This window comes from Arvicanthis niloticus, chromosome 20, assembly GCF_011762505.2.
Source record: "Arvicanthis niloticus isolate mArvNil1 chromosome 20, mArvNil1.pat.X, whole genome shotgun sequence".
NCBI classification, from domain to species: domain Eukaryota; kingdom Metazoa; phylum Chordata; class Mammalia; order Rodentia; family Muridae; genus Arvicanthis; species Arvicanthis niloticus.
In genome coordinates, this window is record NC_047677.1 from 18,863,312 (window position 1) to 18,881,209 (window position 17,898).

At 42.2% G+C, this 17,898-nt stretch overlaps 1 protein-coding gene across 1 annotated transcript in view; it reads right to left on the minus strand.

Moving 5' to 3' along the window:
• Positions 1-17,898, minus strand: part of Lama4 (laminin subunit alpha 4) — a 139,507-nt gene that overhangs the window by 101,134 nt on the left and 20,475 nt on the right. The window contains exon 2 of the mRNA XM_034524245.2: positions 530-631. Within this exon, the coding sequence (XP_034380136.1) occupies positions 530-631 (102 nt within the window). The remainder of the gene's footprint in view (positions 1-529; positions 632-17,898) is intronic.

The following is a 17,898-nucleotide window of genomic DNA, read 5'->3' on the forward strand; positions in this document are numbered from 1 at the left end:
TGAAATATTTAGCAAGGTGTTTTACACTATCAGCCTCCTCTGACTTCATTAGTATCTTACTGTCTGAAAAACAGTCTGCTGGGGGATTCATTTTACTGAAGGAGGGAAAAAGTCTCGTTCCGGCTCTACTGCAGAATTAAACAGCAGAAGGATAAAGCATTTGTCTCCATTGGTTATCTGGTTTAGACGACTCTTTAAAAATTAATTTGGACCCATAGACCTGATTGTCTTACATGCTGCAACCGGCGACGGTACAAGTCTTTTATTGTGGTTTATGTAAGATGAAGCCGAGCACGTGGCCAACTATGCAGAGGAATCTGGAGGGTGCAGTCCTCCTCTGTGTATTATCTTCAGGCCACCACTGGTCTACAGCAGGAAGCCAGCTGCCAGGGGAGGGAAGACAGCACTCGCCTGGAGCACATGAGGCCACTTGCAATCAGAAGGCCTTGACACAATGTGTTTTATAGGAAAAGCGGAAATGCAGAAAAGAGCTTGATCGACCCTTTGCAGCTGCATGTCCCTGACTTACCAGACAGAATCCGGAGCCATCCAAGCACTCATGGGAATTGCCATTACAGTCACAGGGTGAGCATTCTCCTGACAATGTGCGAAAGGATCCAGCATCACATCTCTGAAACAGACAGTGACACACATTTTCATTACTGGAAAGATACATGCTGGACAGCATTTACAGAGGAAAGTAATAAGATGTTTATTAAATTAAATATGTTTAACAAAACACAAATGTGGGCTATTTGTAAGGCCATTCATTGACAGAGACAGTTACACAATCTTCTTTGTTTTTTAATTTCTTTCTTTTTTTTTTTCCTGCTTTACACAAGAGGAATATCCTTAACATCATCCCATCATTATAAGGCAGAAGGAAGAGGTGGTCTTAGGTAGGAGGGAGGGGAAGAGGGAGGGACAGAGGGAGTGACAGAGGGAGGGAGAGAGAGAGCCCAAAGGAGACAGAGACAGAGAATTTTCTATTTTTTTCCAATCCAAACAAAGCAAAGCAAAATCAGACATGACTGGGTTTTCCTCAAGGTGAGAAATTGCACTACAGTCCCTATAATAGGACCTGTTGTTTAGAATGACTGACTGACTATGACAGTCATGCCATAGAGGCTTAGAGATGTGCCTTTCATAAGTGTGAGCCTTTAAATGACTCTGTATCAGGAGCAGGTGAGATGCTCACATTGTAAAACTGCTTGCCGTGCACGCCTGGTGACTTGAGTTGGATCCCCAGAACCTACAGCTCAGCTAAAGGCAGAAGAAGAAAAATGACTCCACAAAGTCGTTCTCTAACCTCCGCATATGTGCCATGTCATGTATGTCCTTCCCCACCACACACACACACACACACACACACACACACACACACACACACCATACACACACTTAACAAAAACAATGATACGGAGAACAAACATTCAAAAACCCCTCCACGTTTTCAGACTGGGACAGTGGGGGTCCTGGTGAGAAAGTTAATGAGATCTTACACTAGTCCAAGCCTGTGTGGGTTCTGATCACCTACTTCACAGATTTTCATAATTTGTGAGAATACATTATTCTTCTTCATTTGGGTGATGGACCTCAAAGAAGCCAAGCGGCTTGTGGGAATGTCAAACCGTCAGGCAGTGCATCCATTGACCTATACAACAATGAGCCCGCCCACCCGGCTCTTCCCTGGTGTTCCTGGTACCTTCAGTGGAGGGACATTATGAATCGCTCTCTTCCTATGTGACTGGGCTTATAGGCATATAGTTCTTAATTTTCTGGGATCTCTCAGTGATGCTGGGCAAAATGGCACCATAGGTCTGAAGACAGACTGACAGCTGCAGAATTCCAGACAGGCATGAAGCTAGATAATCAATTCTCAACCTGTGAGTCTTGATCCCTATAAGGGCCAACCGACCCTTTCACACCCTTTCACAGGGATCACCTAAGAGCATCGTAAAACACAGATATTATGTTACGACTCACAGTAGTGGCCAAATCACAGTTACAAAGTATCAAATGGTAATTTTATGGTTGGGGGGGGGGGGTTACAACATGAGGAACTGTGTTGAAGGGTCGAAGCATTAGGAAAGTTAAGAACCATTGATCTAGATTGTTTCCACGGACCTACAGAGAATATTTCACAGCACATCCCACACCGACCAATTGTAGTTTGCACTATCTTGGATACCAGGACAGTTTTACCACAACTGCCTGAAGTCCCTCTGACAGTGATGTGAATCCATTTCCTATTGCTTTCTTTTCTCTGAAAAGAAAAACATAAAAATGCCAATCTAGCCCCTAAAACTAAAATGTAATATGTTCACTTGAAGAAAGTACAAAAGATAATAATAGCATTTGTTCATGATGTAAAGTCAGAGACATGTCACCCAAATGAGAGAAAGTCAGGCTGAGGAGACCACTTAATAATTTACCATGTGAGGTTAGAGTAGATGGTAAGGCATTTCCTTGGTTTCTCCAAACTGAGAGGGAAGAGAAAGACACTAGCATTGCCACATGAAGGACTTAACTTAGAGCATTTGATTTCACTTTTTTTTTTTTTACCTCAAGTTACAACATACATGTTTTTACTATGATGCAGCCTATAAGCAGGGGTGTGTAACTGCAATGTTCCTATTCATCTTTGATCGCTGTTGATAGACACCAGGCTATAGATTTAGATCTGTATTCACAGGTGTCTACCTCAGCAAAGGTAGTCACATGACAGTAGGTAAGACCCCTATGTGTGGGGTCCGTTAAACTTAGCTACATCATTTAAAACGATTCCTTCGTATGACTAATAAAAATCGATTTGATGCCCCATGAATATACTACATTTTGCAATTTTCAGGGTCTTGGTTATAATAGGAGCAGCTGACAGTGGTGAATATCTGAATATAAATTAGCTTGGTGGCTTCCAAACAGTGGCTCCTGGGTCTATAGCTGAGCATACTACAGTCATTTGGGGAGCTTCAGATTCAGCTCCTCTGGCGCTAAAGCAAAGGATTCATGTTTTATCAATAAACACATTTGCATTCTTAAATAATTTCAGACCTACAGGGAAAGTAGCTGAGATGCATTAAAAACAAAACGGCAACAACAACAAAAAACCTCCCTCAAAGGTTCCAACGTTGGACCTGGTGGGACTGCCTCCAAAGGCGCCATGCTTATGTGAATCGATGTCAACAGGCAGAGATTTGAATGGTTTAGACCCCGATAGCACAGCTGGGGCATATGGGCTTTTGGACACTCAGGGCCTACACATTCCTAATCTACCCTTCACCGTCTCCTAGGGCCGAATTGGTCTTTCTCAATAGCCGAGCCACCAGCATTGCCCAGACAGGACCGTGCGAAGGAGGGAACCACACTGTTTCAAGTTTAGGAGGAGAATCGAGTCCGAGAGTTTATCTGTTTATCGACTCCCAGGGCTGAGGCTTGTGACCTTGGGTGAAGGATGATCTGAAGTTAAGATTACTCTGTGAGAGACAGGAAGAAGAAGGGAGGCAGGGAGAAGTTGTGTTGAGCAGGCATTTGGCTTCCTGCCCACAGGGCAGGGAAACCTGGTAAATTCCTTTCCTTTTGGTTTTGTCCACCTAAGAAAATTATGTGTTACAATTCCTGTATCCAGTTGGGAGTTATCTATTTTTAAAAAAGATACATACAGTCCACAAGTGAGTGGAAGCCTGGGCCTGTGGAAATTCTGATGCCATGATGTGGGCATAAGGACGGGGCAGCTTCCACCTTGTGTTACACAGTCTCAGAGATTCCCTCAAATGGAGTTAGACCAAGGCAAACTTAAAGCTAGTGTTTTAAACATGGAAATATCCAATCATGGTTTACATTAAGTCCCAGATTTCTTTATTAAATGTCTTCATGCAAGTCTGTAGGAACTGGCAAAACAGCTCTTATAGCATGAAAACATAACTATGTCCAGGGACGAAGGCGGAACTGTGACTCTGGATAATAATTGTCTTCCTGTAAAGCAAATTCATATCTGTTTTTTTTTTCCTTTCTTTCTAGAAGATGGTGTTTTGGATGGTTTAAATTTCTTAACATTTTTGAAAAGGCTAAGTTTATTTTTTGTGTGTGTTTTGTCTGTGTGTATGCACGTGTACCACATGTGTGCCTGGTGCCCTCATAGGTCCAAAAAGAGGTGCCAGATCCCCTGGAACTGGAGTTACAGATAGTTGTGAGGCACCATTTGGGTGCTGGGTGGTCCTTTGCAAGAGTGACAAGTGCTTCTGAGTGTCGAGCCCGCTGTGCATGCTTGTTGATGCCACATTAAACTCCCTTTCCCAGGTGAGAAGAAGTCATTACCGAAGACAATTACAACAATACACGGGTGAACAAACTGAGATAATTCAGAGGGACTGGGTACGAGGCTCATTTGGTAGGATGCTTGCTCGGCATGCATGAGACCTTGGATGATATCCCTAGCAATAGATAACCTGGGCTGGTGGTCATCTGCTATCCCAGTCTGAAGGCGGAGGCAGGAGGCGTAGAAGTTTCAGGTCATCACTGACTGCACAGTGAGTTTGAGGTCAGCCTGAACTACATGCAATCCTGTGTGTGTGAGGGGACATGGAGGGGGGAGGAAGAGGGGGGAAGAGGGAGAGAGAGGTCATGCAAAGACGTTACACCTCTGGACCCATGGCCTGTAAAACATTAATAATCAGAATTACAGCACTGAGTTCTCTTGTTAAATGCGGCTCTTATCAATGTCATTCCATGTTGTAAGAGGTTCAGACCGATGCAAATCTTAATCTTTCTTCATTAGAACATGCTGACCCCAATAATTAATTAAATTGAATGTTTAACTAATTGAACATGAATGTCCACAAAGTCCACGTGTGGGTCATGTCCTACAGTTTTCTCATTTTAGCCCTCTGTAAACCTATAAAGGAAGCTCCGTTATCTTCATTTTACAGTCAGGGGCCTTGTGGTCTTCAGGGCTTTGTAAGCTAACTGAAGAAATGCAGATAAGAAATGCCAGACTTGGGATTTATAATCTTTGAGTTTTTTTTAACATTAAGTTTGAACTTCTATTCTATCATTAACATATCCAAGTAAGCCTCCCTTTCTGGATAATTTTGTTTGTAAATTTTTATTATTAAAATCATTACAAGATGGGCTGCAATGAATAAAAAGTGTAACATTTCTCCTTTATACCTCAAGGAATAGTCTTTAAAAAATAAACCCAATGTTTAAAAATATTTAGGTTAGGGATGGAGAGATGGCTCAGTGGTTAGGAGCACTGACTGTTCTTCCAGAGGTCCTGAGTTCAATTCCCAGAACCTACACGGTGGCTCACAACCATCTGTAATAGGATCTCATACCCTCTTCTGGTGTGTTTAAAGACATCGATGTACTCACATAAAATAAATAAATAACTCCTTAAAAATATTTAGGTTATTAGTTTGTGAAAATAACTGAGTGGTACAATTTCCCTTTAACACAGTTTTTACAGTCACATGATCATTTTGACTCATTGCTCTTCACTGAATTTCTCGTAGAAAGTGTGTGTGTGTGTGTGTGTGTGTGTGTGTGTGTGTGTGTGTGTGTGTTATTAATGTTGTTGTTTGAAACAAGGCACTCCTGCCTGTCCTGGAATTCACTATGTAGACTATGCTGACCTGAACTCAGAAAGGCCTATCTGCCTCTGCCTCTCAACTGCTAGGATTAAAGGTATGTGTCATGACACCTGACCCTTTTATGTTTCTTGATAAGTAAGAGGCCCCTTATTATAGCTTTATAAGCTATATATACTTATATAAAATATAATTATATATGTATATAGTATACATATAAAAATAAGAAATTAGTATTATATATAACATATATAATTATATAGAAATATAACATAAATATATATCTTATATATTACATATAAAATATATGTATATAAGATCTAAATATGTATGTATAAATATATATGTTATATTAAATATATGCTATTGTGGCTCTATTATGGTTGGACTAGTCAATGCCATTTACTTCTGCCAGTGAAGAATAGGAGAAATAACTTCCATTTGCTTACGCTGTCATTGGTGTGAGGTCTGGGTTGGAGTGACAAATCAACCAAGGCATGCATACTTACCTAATTTTCCGTTTATAAAAATTGGAATTAGGTGGAGGGAGAAGATGAGATGTGATTTCTATTCATGGCACTTATCCTTAGAGGAGCTGGAGGTGACAATCACTGCTGCCTTTATAGGTGTCATTGTTTCCAGAAGTCATCAGTTCATGATATCAGTTATTTAGTAATGGGATTACAATGAGTTAAGATGAGTTTTTAACATACAACACCATTTGTACAGCTGTTTTTCATTTTTGCTCTCAGTTGAATAAGTCTCCTTGTGGACAACAAGGCTCATTTTGACAATGATGTCATCATGCACAACACTTTTTGAGTTTCCTTTAAAATTGCAATCATGGGGCCTGGAGAAATGGCTCAGTGATTAAGGCACTTGTTGCTGTTGCAGAGGGCCCAGGTTTGATTCCCAGCACTATGCATAACTCCATTTTTATTTACAACTATCGATACCTCATTTCCAGGGATCCAGTGCCCTCTTCTGACCTCTAAGATCACCTGACATGCACATGGTGCACATACATACATACATACATACATACATACATACATACATGAAGGCCATCATACACTGTAGTCGTCTGAATAAGTTTGGCCCCCATTGAGTTCACGTGATTGAATGTTTGGCCCTCAGAGAGTGACACGATCAGGAAGTGTGTCTTGTTAGAAGAGGTGTGGCCTTGTAGGAGAAAGTGTGTCACTGTGGGGGTGGGCTTTGAGGCCTTATACTCCAGCTCCACTCAGTGTGGGGGAGGGGAGTCTTCTTCCTGGCTGCCTTCAGGTCAAGATGTAGAACTCTCATCTCCTTCTCCAGCCCCATGTTTGTCTGGATGCTGCTGTCACGATGATAATGGACTGGAACTCTGAACTGTAAGCCAGCCCCAGTTAAATGTTGTCCTTTTTATAAAAAGGTTGCCTCAGTCATGGTGTCTGTTCACAGCAGTGAAACCCAAACTAAGACACACGAATAAAATAAATAAATGTAAAAGAAACAAGTTTAAAGCTTTTTTTTTCTTTTGAAGAATAGTTCAGTCTGCATCCTTTGGGTGTGGCAAAATTTACTTGTAAGGTATTCAGAATTATTACATAAATCAGGTACCTAGGGAAATACTAAGATTTCATTTGAAAGATTCACAAATCCCACAGTGCCTCTTAAGTACTGTCACAGGGGAGTAAGTTAACTGAACACACACATCACTTCTGCATAGAACTAAATATCTGGAATCTTCAGAATTTCTATCGGAAAGTCCGGTGAGTAAATAACTTAAATGCTCAAATGCAGCCTTTTGAGATCTAAAGTCCCCAATTTGCCCATTAAAAACAGCAAAGTGGCAAATCAATGGGATTTGGGAAGAACCTGAAGGGGCCAGCTGAGGATAGGAGACTTGTCTTGAGGTCTCTAAGTAGATGAACCTATGACCTGGAGGAACTGAGATAGGAATCTCCAGCTGCAGCAAACCACAGGGAATTAACTATCATAAAAATTCATGACAAAGTTCATGCTCTCCAGCCCTGGTGCCTATGCTCAAAGGACCTACCCAATAATTGCAAATGACACTTGCACTGTGTCTGTATCCAAGGCTCTCCAAACATTTCATAAACATCAGCATGACGTCATCTCCCTTCCTGAATTAGATGTCGACTTCTGATGCACCAATTCTCACTTCAATTAAGAGACTTGAAGTAGAAGTCTAAATTTATCCACTGGTATTCAGAGTTGTTGCTAGTTTCCACATTGGTACTTCTCAAACATAAGAATGCCCACTAAGTTGTCCTTCTGCTTATGTCTTTGTATGTATCTAGTCTATTTTCTTGTTTCCAGGCAACAATGTTTTGACTCTAATTTCAGTGTTAATGGGCTCTGTTTGTTGTTTAAATAAATATTCAAATCACGTTAGGAAAGGTAGTATCTATCAGCAGCAGCACAAAAATAAATAAACAAAACAAACAAAAAGCAAAAGGAACAAAACCTAAGTTCTTTCTCCCTCTGTGGGATGAAACTCTAACTCAGTCTCCGTGCTCCTTCACAGGACCAGCTTGCATCTGCTGACAACACGGGCCGACTGAAGCATCAGGTAGCATTGTTTTTAAGAACGGGTGGCGTTCGATACAACTGCATGTATTCAAACACATCAGTTTAGATTTGGCAGCAGAGGAGTGACTCTGGGAACAAACTAATAAACAAAGAGGAATTCTATAGATTTTTGTTGTTTATAGAAACAAAACAGAGAAATACCAGCAATGGGGAACTGCTCTGAATCAAGCCAATGACAACTTTTGGTTCTTTTTTTTTTTTCCAGATGAGGCTTAATGTGTTCTTATTTTTCACATATGAAACCGTTGGCATGGTACCAGACTGAGCTAACTACCTTCTGCAATGTGCCCAGCCAGCAGTTGGAGGATTGATGGATTTCACATGAATTTGGAGCAAATTACCCACATACCCTCCCTTGGGTATTTCTAAGCACTTGTTGTGTAACAAAATTCCCTGCATTTTAATAGGTGAAGTTAATTTTTAGATTCTGACAGTGATTTCACCATCGCTTGATTAGGAGAGAGTGGTTTCAACATTCCTCAGAGATTTGATTTTTTTTTTTTTTCTCAAAGGCATTTGTTCTGACTGCCACAGCAAAACAGAAAAGGTGCATGTGGACAGTGGTGCCTTCTAAGTGGCACTTAGAGCTTCATGTTTGAAGTTTAGGGCCCATGACCACAACGCCTTCTCTAGTTCACAGAGCATTCTGGCTCTCAGTTTGCTCACTAGTAAGATGGCGACAGTGACTCAGCGGCCCAGGAACTCAGAGGATCACAGCGTTCTGACTGTGACGCCCCTTGATTCGTTTCGTGAATAGAGTTATCGTGCCATTCCTGTTTGATCTACGTGTCTATTGCTCAGCCTTCTTGACCTGCTATTGGGTATTCTCACTGGTGGAAGCCACTGATCCACTCCCAGACTTCAAGGAGCTGTCATCCATACCCTGTGTATCAAATATTTATTGGGACTACAGACACCAGAAGATCCAGGGTCTGTTGAAATAAATAGTCCTCTTTATTTGTAAAGTTGAAAGGATCAAGCAAGAAGCTCATAGCCCCTACAGCTAGACAGATTTTCCACTTGAAGTACTTGATTTGGGATGATCGTGTTCATTAACATTGATGAACACTTCTTAAGATTTTTTCTTAGAACATTAACATGCTTTATAGGCTGCTCCTCCGTGGTAGCGATCGGCACTTACATAGGTAATGAGGGGCTAGGTTTTTGTTTTGTTTTGTTTTAAAATAAATCTACTAACATCTGGCACTCTGCTCCAGATTCTGGTCATTTTGCCTTGTCTAACTGGCTTGTTCTTTTCACTCCTTGCCTTCTGGGTCTTGATTACACAACTTAGACTCTGCCAATTTTTTTTATTTAATCTGAAGACTGACTCAGTCTTACTTAACTTACTAGGGGCAAGGGCTGTGGACACATTTCCAAGAAAGGAAGAAACTCAGCCTTCAGGGCCAGCTATAGATCACACAGAGAGAACGGCCAAGTGTAGCCATTCGGGGGATTTTGATGACTTCTTAGCCATTTACAAGGAACTGCACTGCCAGACGACAAACACTGCTGCCATCTGCAACCTTTTTTTAATTTTTTTTTTTTATGAATAGCAACAGCTAATATTTATGGGCAGATGCCAGCACTGAGTTAAGTGCTTTCATTACCGTTTAATGGTCTGCAGTCTTGTACGTGTTTGCCTAAATTACTTCTTCTTTTTATAAGAAATTAGGAGGTTGGATTGTTATGCATGGCCAGAGCTTTTCCTTGGTTTTCTCAGGCAAGACTTGGTATTGAGCAGCAATGCTTGCTTCTGACGACACTACTTTTGTGTTCAGGGTGCTCTGAAACACAGAATTCCTTACCCAGACTCACTTGAGAGACCATGCAGAGAGGGGCCAGGAAAGATTTCCCTTCCTTGTATTTTTTCCTCACTGGTTCACAGACGGCTGAAGACATGCTGCTGTGAATTTATAGAAAGGAGAAACGCGCCCCAAACCTCTTTCCTCTCATTACATAATTTCGCCTTTTGCAATAGAACATAGAGGCCACTGGGTTGGAAATCTCATGAATTCTTATCTTTATGCCTTCTACCCATCCCACATTTTTTTTTCTAATTACCGGAAAGATGAACCTCTTTCTGCTCTGGAGTCCACACATCTGTGGCTTTCAGACTGATCCATTTATCACCTTCTCCTGCTTGTGGGGCTGGGGGAGCTGTGGAGTTGTGGGGTGCAGGCCTGGAGCAAGAGTGAGGGCTAGTAGTGTCCAAACCCCAAAAATCTAATTCTGAGGTCAGCAGGAGTAGGAGCGCTCCTCTCACTTCCAGGCCTGGGTGTCCTAGTGCATGTAGCCTGTGCTTCCACCTTTGCCCCACCAGAGGAGGTCAAGTAGCCAGCAGCCTGGGTAAACTTCCTTTCCACTTATACCGTCATGTCCAGCAGCACCTGGAATTCCTCCTTACGCAAATGAGGTGTCCCCAACATGCCCTGTCCCTGGCCAGTGACGTATACACAGTCTGATAGCCACTACTCACCCCTCAAAGGTTTAAATAGCCTTTGTCCCCCTGTTAAAATAAGCTGTCTCCCTGAAGCCAGTCTCCCGAGAGTCTGTTCTAGTGTGCTCACTCACTGCCTGAGGTCTCCAACGCCAGCTGTTTCCTGCCTTGCTTCCTCACTCAGGATTCACCAATCCACTGGTTGTGACCGGGGAACTACACACCTCCCGTTTTTCCCCTCCCTTTTTTCTTCCCTTCTCCCTCCTACACTATATCTCTTAATCAGCTTTTTATTGCTCTAACAAAACATTTGAGTAACTTAAAGTAACTTTTAAGGATGAAAGGTTCATGGTTTTAGAGCTTTCAGTTCATGGTTGCTTGGTCTCATCGCCAGTGTGTAGCAGCACGGGATGTCACAGTCAGAGTGTGAGGCAGAAGGAGGTCTGTTTACTTTATAGCAACCAGAAAGGAGAGGAGAAAAGAAGGGAGGGGAGGACACCTGGGGTTCAAATACTTGTTTCTATGATGAAATTCTCCAGTGACCTGAGTTCTTTCTAACAGGTCCTACATCTTAAAGGGTATTTCACAGGCCGGGGAAACTTTAGCCATAGCCTTTGGGTAGGCACTCCAGATTCAAATTTCAGTGCCGTCCATGCTATCCAGCCCCTCTCTTCACACTGGTTCTTGTGAGAGGAGACAGGTAATGCACAGGTGCTGGTCCTGTCTGCCTTCAGCTTCCAAGCTCACCTTCCCTGAGCTCGGCTTCTCGTTCAATTCCTCCTCTCTTTCGCAGCCAGCCTTCTCATGTGGAATCACTCACATTGGCTCTGCTTCTGTCATGGCAGTCTGTGCCTCTACCTGTCGTCTGGCTTCTGCAGCCAATGAAGTACAAAGGGTGAAGTCTTGGGGCATCTAAGGCTTGGCTTCCCTGGTCTTATCCTCATTCCCACAGTCATCACTGTTTAATTGTCTCCTCGAGGTTCTTTCTGTCTTCTCTAGGGGAAACTCTCTATTCTTGTTTTTCTATGCTCTTTTTCTCCACTTTATGTTAGGGGCCAGAGGGTGAGTGCCCCTCCTCCACTGTCCTTACTTTGTTATCTGTTTTCCAGGCTCCCTCTTTTCTATCAGCTGTTCAAGATGATACCACGGTCTCCCTGAAGGACTGCAGTCTCCTGCATCGTGGTGAGGGGATTGGTGAATCTCCAATCTGACTTTTTTTTGTTTTGGTCACTTCTGGCTTCTAAGGCCAAGTCATACTTGTTCCTCTCCACTTCTGTAGACACATAGAATTTAATGTGTCCAGTACCAACATTAATCATAACCTTTCCCAAACCTATTTTCTTCCTTCATGTAGGACCTGATAGAAAGAACTCTATCATATTATGTTTCAGTTAGTATTAAAGATAAAAAAAAATAAGTGATGGATTAACATTGCTAAATTCCACACATACACTTGTTATAAATGTAATTTTTTTTAGAAACCCTTCCAAAAGAATAAATATGTCAAGATGAAGAAACAGATTTGCACACAGAAGGGCAGAGAATGTGTGCTGCGTCCCCTTCGCAGTGACTGTGACATCAATCGTCATTTCAAGTCTGTGTTCTGAGTGCAGCAGAAGCAGGTGAGAGAAGGACCCAAAGCAGCCAACTCTCAGGATCTTGAACTGTTGGGAACTTGCGCTCTAAACTCATAGCCCCTGTGTGAGGATGGACAGTAGCAATAGAAGCTCTGCACGCTCATGTCTGTGCTGAATATTGTGCACCATTGACCAATGGTCAAGCAGGTGGGATGTGCTAATTGAAGTTTACGTATCTTCTGTCTGCTGACACTCAACAGTAATGGGAGTAGTTGTCGGAACAGAGACAACAGAAGGTTTGTCACGGAGGAGCATTTTGTCCCCGACGTTGTTTAGAACAGCTTCCATATGTTCATAGCAAACAACCACAACAACAAAACCAGAATGAATTTTAGTACATTTTAATATAATGTTTAAATTCTCTTCATGCAACCATTCCTCGTTGTCTCGTGGGGGTAGATATTCCCGTCTTGTACCAGCTTTGTACATTGTTACCCCACAGAGTTAATGTTGCACCTCTAAAATACTTCCAATACCAGGGCTTAGTTCAGGATCTCCGGCATTTCCTCCCCCTAAGATATTGTACTTACACTTTCCCCTCACAATGCGCATGCGCACACACGTGAGCATGTGTGCGCATGTGCACCAGACTTTCTTCTACTTTACTCTTTGTATAGAATTAACTTCTACAAGTTCTTATTACATTAGCTTTCTGCCTTTTAATGGCTACATGAATAAATAAAATTCCTGACAATAAAACATCCAAGGCTTTGTTATAGAAACCCAACATCTCTTTAGGATAAAGTGCAGGCTCTCTCTGCTGTAATAAAACTACCTTTCCTAACTTCCCGCATGTAACATGTTCTTGCCTGTCTTGCCTTTGCATACATTGTCCATCCTGTGGGAATACTTTTTTCCCAGGCTCTCAGACTTGGTCACTCTCATGACACATTACTAACAGCTCATTAGAGTACAGGGAACAAAATATTACAATTTTAACATTACACCCCTGGTTTCCTGAGGTCACTGACTGGATCATGAAGACATGAACTGCATGTTATTGCATTATTCATCATCATGTCCTCACTGCCTAGCTGATTGACAGGTAGTGATGGACAAATAGCAAAGACATATTAGAATTGCCATCTGGAAAAAAAGTCTTTCCGAGTCAGTAAAGAGTGAGCCACAGGAGAACAAATGTGCAAACACTTTGCAACTAGTTTAGCAGATTTTACAGTACAGACATTTCTAGTTATGAATGAATCTTAATGCTATTGAGGGGAAAGCCAGGTGCTTAGAAGAAATAGTTATGATAGTTATGTTACGTTTAAAATGTGCAAAGTGTACAATGCCTTGTGTAGGGATGCACACATACAAAGGGAAGTAGAGAAACATGAAAGAGAATTGAAGAAATCAGTCTCATCAAGAGCCAAGAATGGGGGTGAGGCTAGGGCTGGAAATATATTGGCCCCTACATTGGCAATGTTTTATTTACTAAGCTATGCAGAGGATATACAATTTGTCATGAGAGTCTGAAAGAGATAAGGAAAGAGAGAAAAGGACATGACATCGCTTAGGTTGTGTGCTGGGTTTCCGTGTTTAGACCTGGTTCTCCAGCATCATCCCTAGGAAGCCACTAATGTCCTCACAGTGATTCAGATGTACACGTGTAACTCCCCTTGCTGCCTGCCTACTTGCTTTGTGGAGTTTTATCATTACATATGGTTAAAGAATGAACATGAGGGTTCCTCACTTAATTTGCTCTTCCTCTGTTTTCCACCTCACAGCTGTGATGCCCTCCCACATCCTTCCACGGGGAAGGCACTCGTTGGTTTCTACGTTCTGCTGGATGGGTACTTAATAATTTTAATAGCCTTTCATTTTAGTGGTAAACTTATTCGCCCTAGGCTACCAGTGAAACCCAGAGAGCTTTAGAATACCTGCTTATTTTGACTAGGCTTTTCTTTGTTTAAAAAAGAAAGACTTTAAAAAAAGAGAGACTTACTTTTATCATTTTTAGGTGTTTGAGTGTTTGCCTGCATGTATGTATGTGCACCATGAATACCCAATTCCCCCAAAGGCCAGAAGGCATTGTATCCTTCAGGACTGGAATTATAGATGACTGTGAGCCATCATTTAGGTGCCGGGAATGGAACGTGTGTCCTCTGCCAGAGCAGCAAGTGCGCTGAACCATTGAGACATCTCTCCAGTTCCTGGTTGGACTTTTCTTAAGGCAAAGTTAGCGATTCTCATAACCATTCACAACAGTCTCATTTTCCAACTGAGAGATAAGCTAACACTGCAGTAGCAAAGGCTCATCCACCAAGTGTCTTTCCTATGAGGAATGTTGGGGTCCAAACTCAGAGCACTTTCTTCTCAGAGCCCCCAGACAGCTAGTAATAGAACTCTAGCCAGTGCTGCCCTTTGATTAATACCATGTAAAAAGAGTGACCCATGGGCTAGACACAAGCTCTCTCTAGCTGGTCTGGAGCTAAGGGGGAATCAGGAAAAGTCTGCGATAATTTAAGATAAACAGAGCTCGGCTGTAGAATTTGAGAGCGTGTTCCTGCAGCCTGCTATTTATATTCTTTTCCCCATTACTTCTTTACATGAAGGGGAAAGGGGGGAATTTAAAGAGTTGACTGAGGTTGTGGGTGTAGCTCAGTTGGTAAACTGCTTGCCCAACATGGGACATAGCCCTGGGTTCAAGCTCATAGCTGCTTAGGATGCACGCCCTTAACTCCAGCACCTTGGAGAGGAAGTAGAGGCTGGAAGATTAGCTTAAGGTCATCCTGGACCACATAGGGAGTTTGAGAGCAGCCTGGAATACATGATCCCATCACACAATAATAAAATGATATAAACCACCTGACTAAAGTAGGTGACTATAGAAAAGGGTTCTCGAAAAGGAAAAATGAAAAAAAGAATTTTAGTCGAGGGGTGTCCTTGACACGTTCTATCAACCAGTTAGAGATGGAGAAAGGAAATTCTTTTCAGTTACATTTTTCTCCTGACTCAGTGCTCTCTTTCCTCACAGGTGGAACACTGCTTTGTGGGTAGCCTCCAAAGCGGAAGCTTCTGGCAGTGTTGCTTTTCACTCTGCTGGGTTTCTTTGGGCTGGGGAATGAGCTGCCTTTAGCTCTTGGCCCTAAGGGTGGGAGATCTTATCAGAGTCACTGGTTCAAGACTCGGTGTTGTCTTTTTATTCCCTACTCTGATAACTTATTCATGCTTCTCCACTAATGATGTGACGTGTCCTCCTGTTTTCTGGCTCCTTGGCCTTTCTTGGGTGTAAGTCAGAAAAACAACCAAACCACAGCAAATCTATTATCTTCTCAGATATCCTGAATCCAACTTTCCATTTAATAGGATCCAAATTATCTCCTGGGTGAGTATTGCTCTTAGTTGAAGTAGGACATTCTCTTTAAGGGTAGGCATTATAAACATCAATTTAATGACAGCAGAATTTTAAACGGTTTCCTTAGGAGTCATGGGTAGAAAGTAGTGGGGATGAAAAGGTTTCCTTCAAGATGCATTTCTGGGATAAACTAACATGGGACTAAAAAATAGCTTAAAATTTTAGTTCGATATACCTAAGGGTTGGAATTACACTACCTTAAGCTGGCCCACACTTCATGTATTTATTATCTTCTTCCATAGATTGTAGAAATCTGAAAAATGGGATACCTTTCCCTGTTTAGTTGCTAGAATTCAAATAGGGAAGCACTCGTATTTAGAGCAAGAACCTGTTTCAACTGATCAGTTTTGATTCCCAACATAACCACGGTGAAGTAGAGGTTAAAGGGCACAACTTGAGGGAATTTCATAGGCAATGAATGTTTCTTCCAAATGCTTTGTCCTTTCCTCCTTATCCTCCTGGCATCTCTACAGGTCCCCTGCCCTTCAAGAATATGCACATTAAATGCTACTTCCTCAGAGCTTACTTCCCCCAATGGCAGGAAATAATGAAAACCTTTTCCTTGGTATCTTAACAAACGTCCACTTGTGTGTACAATCTCAGGGGCCCATGTGGCTACCATTCATGGAACAGGCCCTTAGTACATTCTCCTTCAGTGAGCACATGGATTTCTCTCAGGAACATGGTTGCATTTGGGATGCTTCTGGCTTTTAGGCCTCACAGGCACTGACACGGTTTCCTGCAATGCACTCCTTCCAGTGACCCTAATTCTCTGCAGTTATTTCTTTTGAGACAACCTTTCCAGGCCAGAATGGTCTACATAGAGAGTTCCAGGCCAGCCAAGGATACATAATGAAACCCTGACTCAAAAAACAATCAAACAAACCAAAACACCCAAACACCCAAACACCCAAACACCCAAACACACACACACACACACACACACACACACACACACAGAGAGAGAGAGAGAGAGAGAGAGAGAGAGAGAGAGAGAGAGAGAGAGAGAGAAAGAGAGAGAGAGGAGGTACAGACAGAGGGAGACATGTTGTTCATCTTTCCCTCTCCAGGAGATACTTGTGAGGAAAACCAACTTTACGCATGCCTATTAGACATATACAGAGTCTCACTAAAGAGATTTCAGTAGCATGGATTCCTTATTTTACAGCAGTATGTCACTAGCTCCCTCCTTCTCTCCTCTCCCCTCCACACATGCACTCCCACGATATTGAGTCCTGAATGGTTTAGCTCCCTCCCCCCCACTCCCACACTATTGAGGCAGGGTCTCACTCTGTAGTCCTGAATGGTTTGAAACCATGTAGACCTGCCTGGCCTTGAACTTGTGGATATCTTCTTGACTCTGCCCCCTGAACCATATATCTGAATACTACTCTCTAGGCATCTTTCAGAAGCTAAGAGTGCTGAGTGGAGCAAACACTATTAACTTATTCACATTTTCTCCATAAGCATGTGGCTGACTCTGGAGAGGAAACACTGCCTGCAATTATTTGGCCTGTAGTAACACCCTGTAGTTATTTGGTCTGGCTCATAGGAACTATTCTTAATCTAAATATAATCATTTATAGCTGGTTCTTTAGTTTTCAACTGTTTTTATGTGAACGGCTAGAAATGGATTGTGAAGTAAACACTTCTGATTTCTCATTAGAGAACAGATTTCTTGTGGGAAGTTGATTGCATGACATCCAGCTGTGCATCTGACACCTCCCTTGTTCCATTTGAGAGATCTGACAATAGGCCCTGGGAAAGGATGCCCTTTGTGTAACAGACACCGGTGTGCATGCAGGTGTTTCCCCTCATGAACCAGAAGCAGATGTCTGGTCAGACAGAATATATGGCAGCTTGACATGTCTCTGGACGCATCTAACAGGAAAAGCATGGTTCATAAATTATACTAATAAAATATCCTCATTGAAAATTTGACAGAGCCATGAAATGCATGACTTTGTCCTTCAACACCAAGGGCGAATCTCACAGACCCCTTGTGATTGGTTCCAAATTTAGGATTGTATGCTAAATGCCTAGTCTGCCTTTGGCATATTTTATGAGACATGTAATCGTATGAAACATATAACCACAAGATTCTACCTTACTTTCTTACATATAAAATGTTAGCAGTAGATTCATTTAACATGTCTGCTGTGTGTCAAACTTCGAAGAAGGCTCAGAAGATTGGAATGGGCCTTCAGATCAGGGGCCAGTGATCGCAGAGTGGTGACAAGCGCAGAGTGGTGACAGGCTGTTTTCAAGCAGTTCATA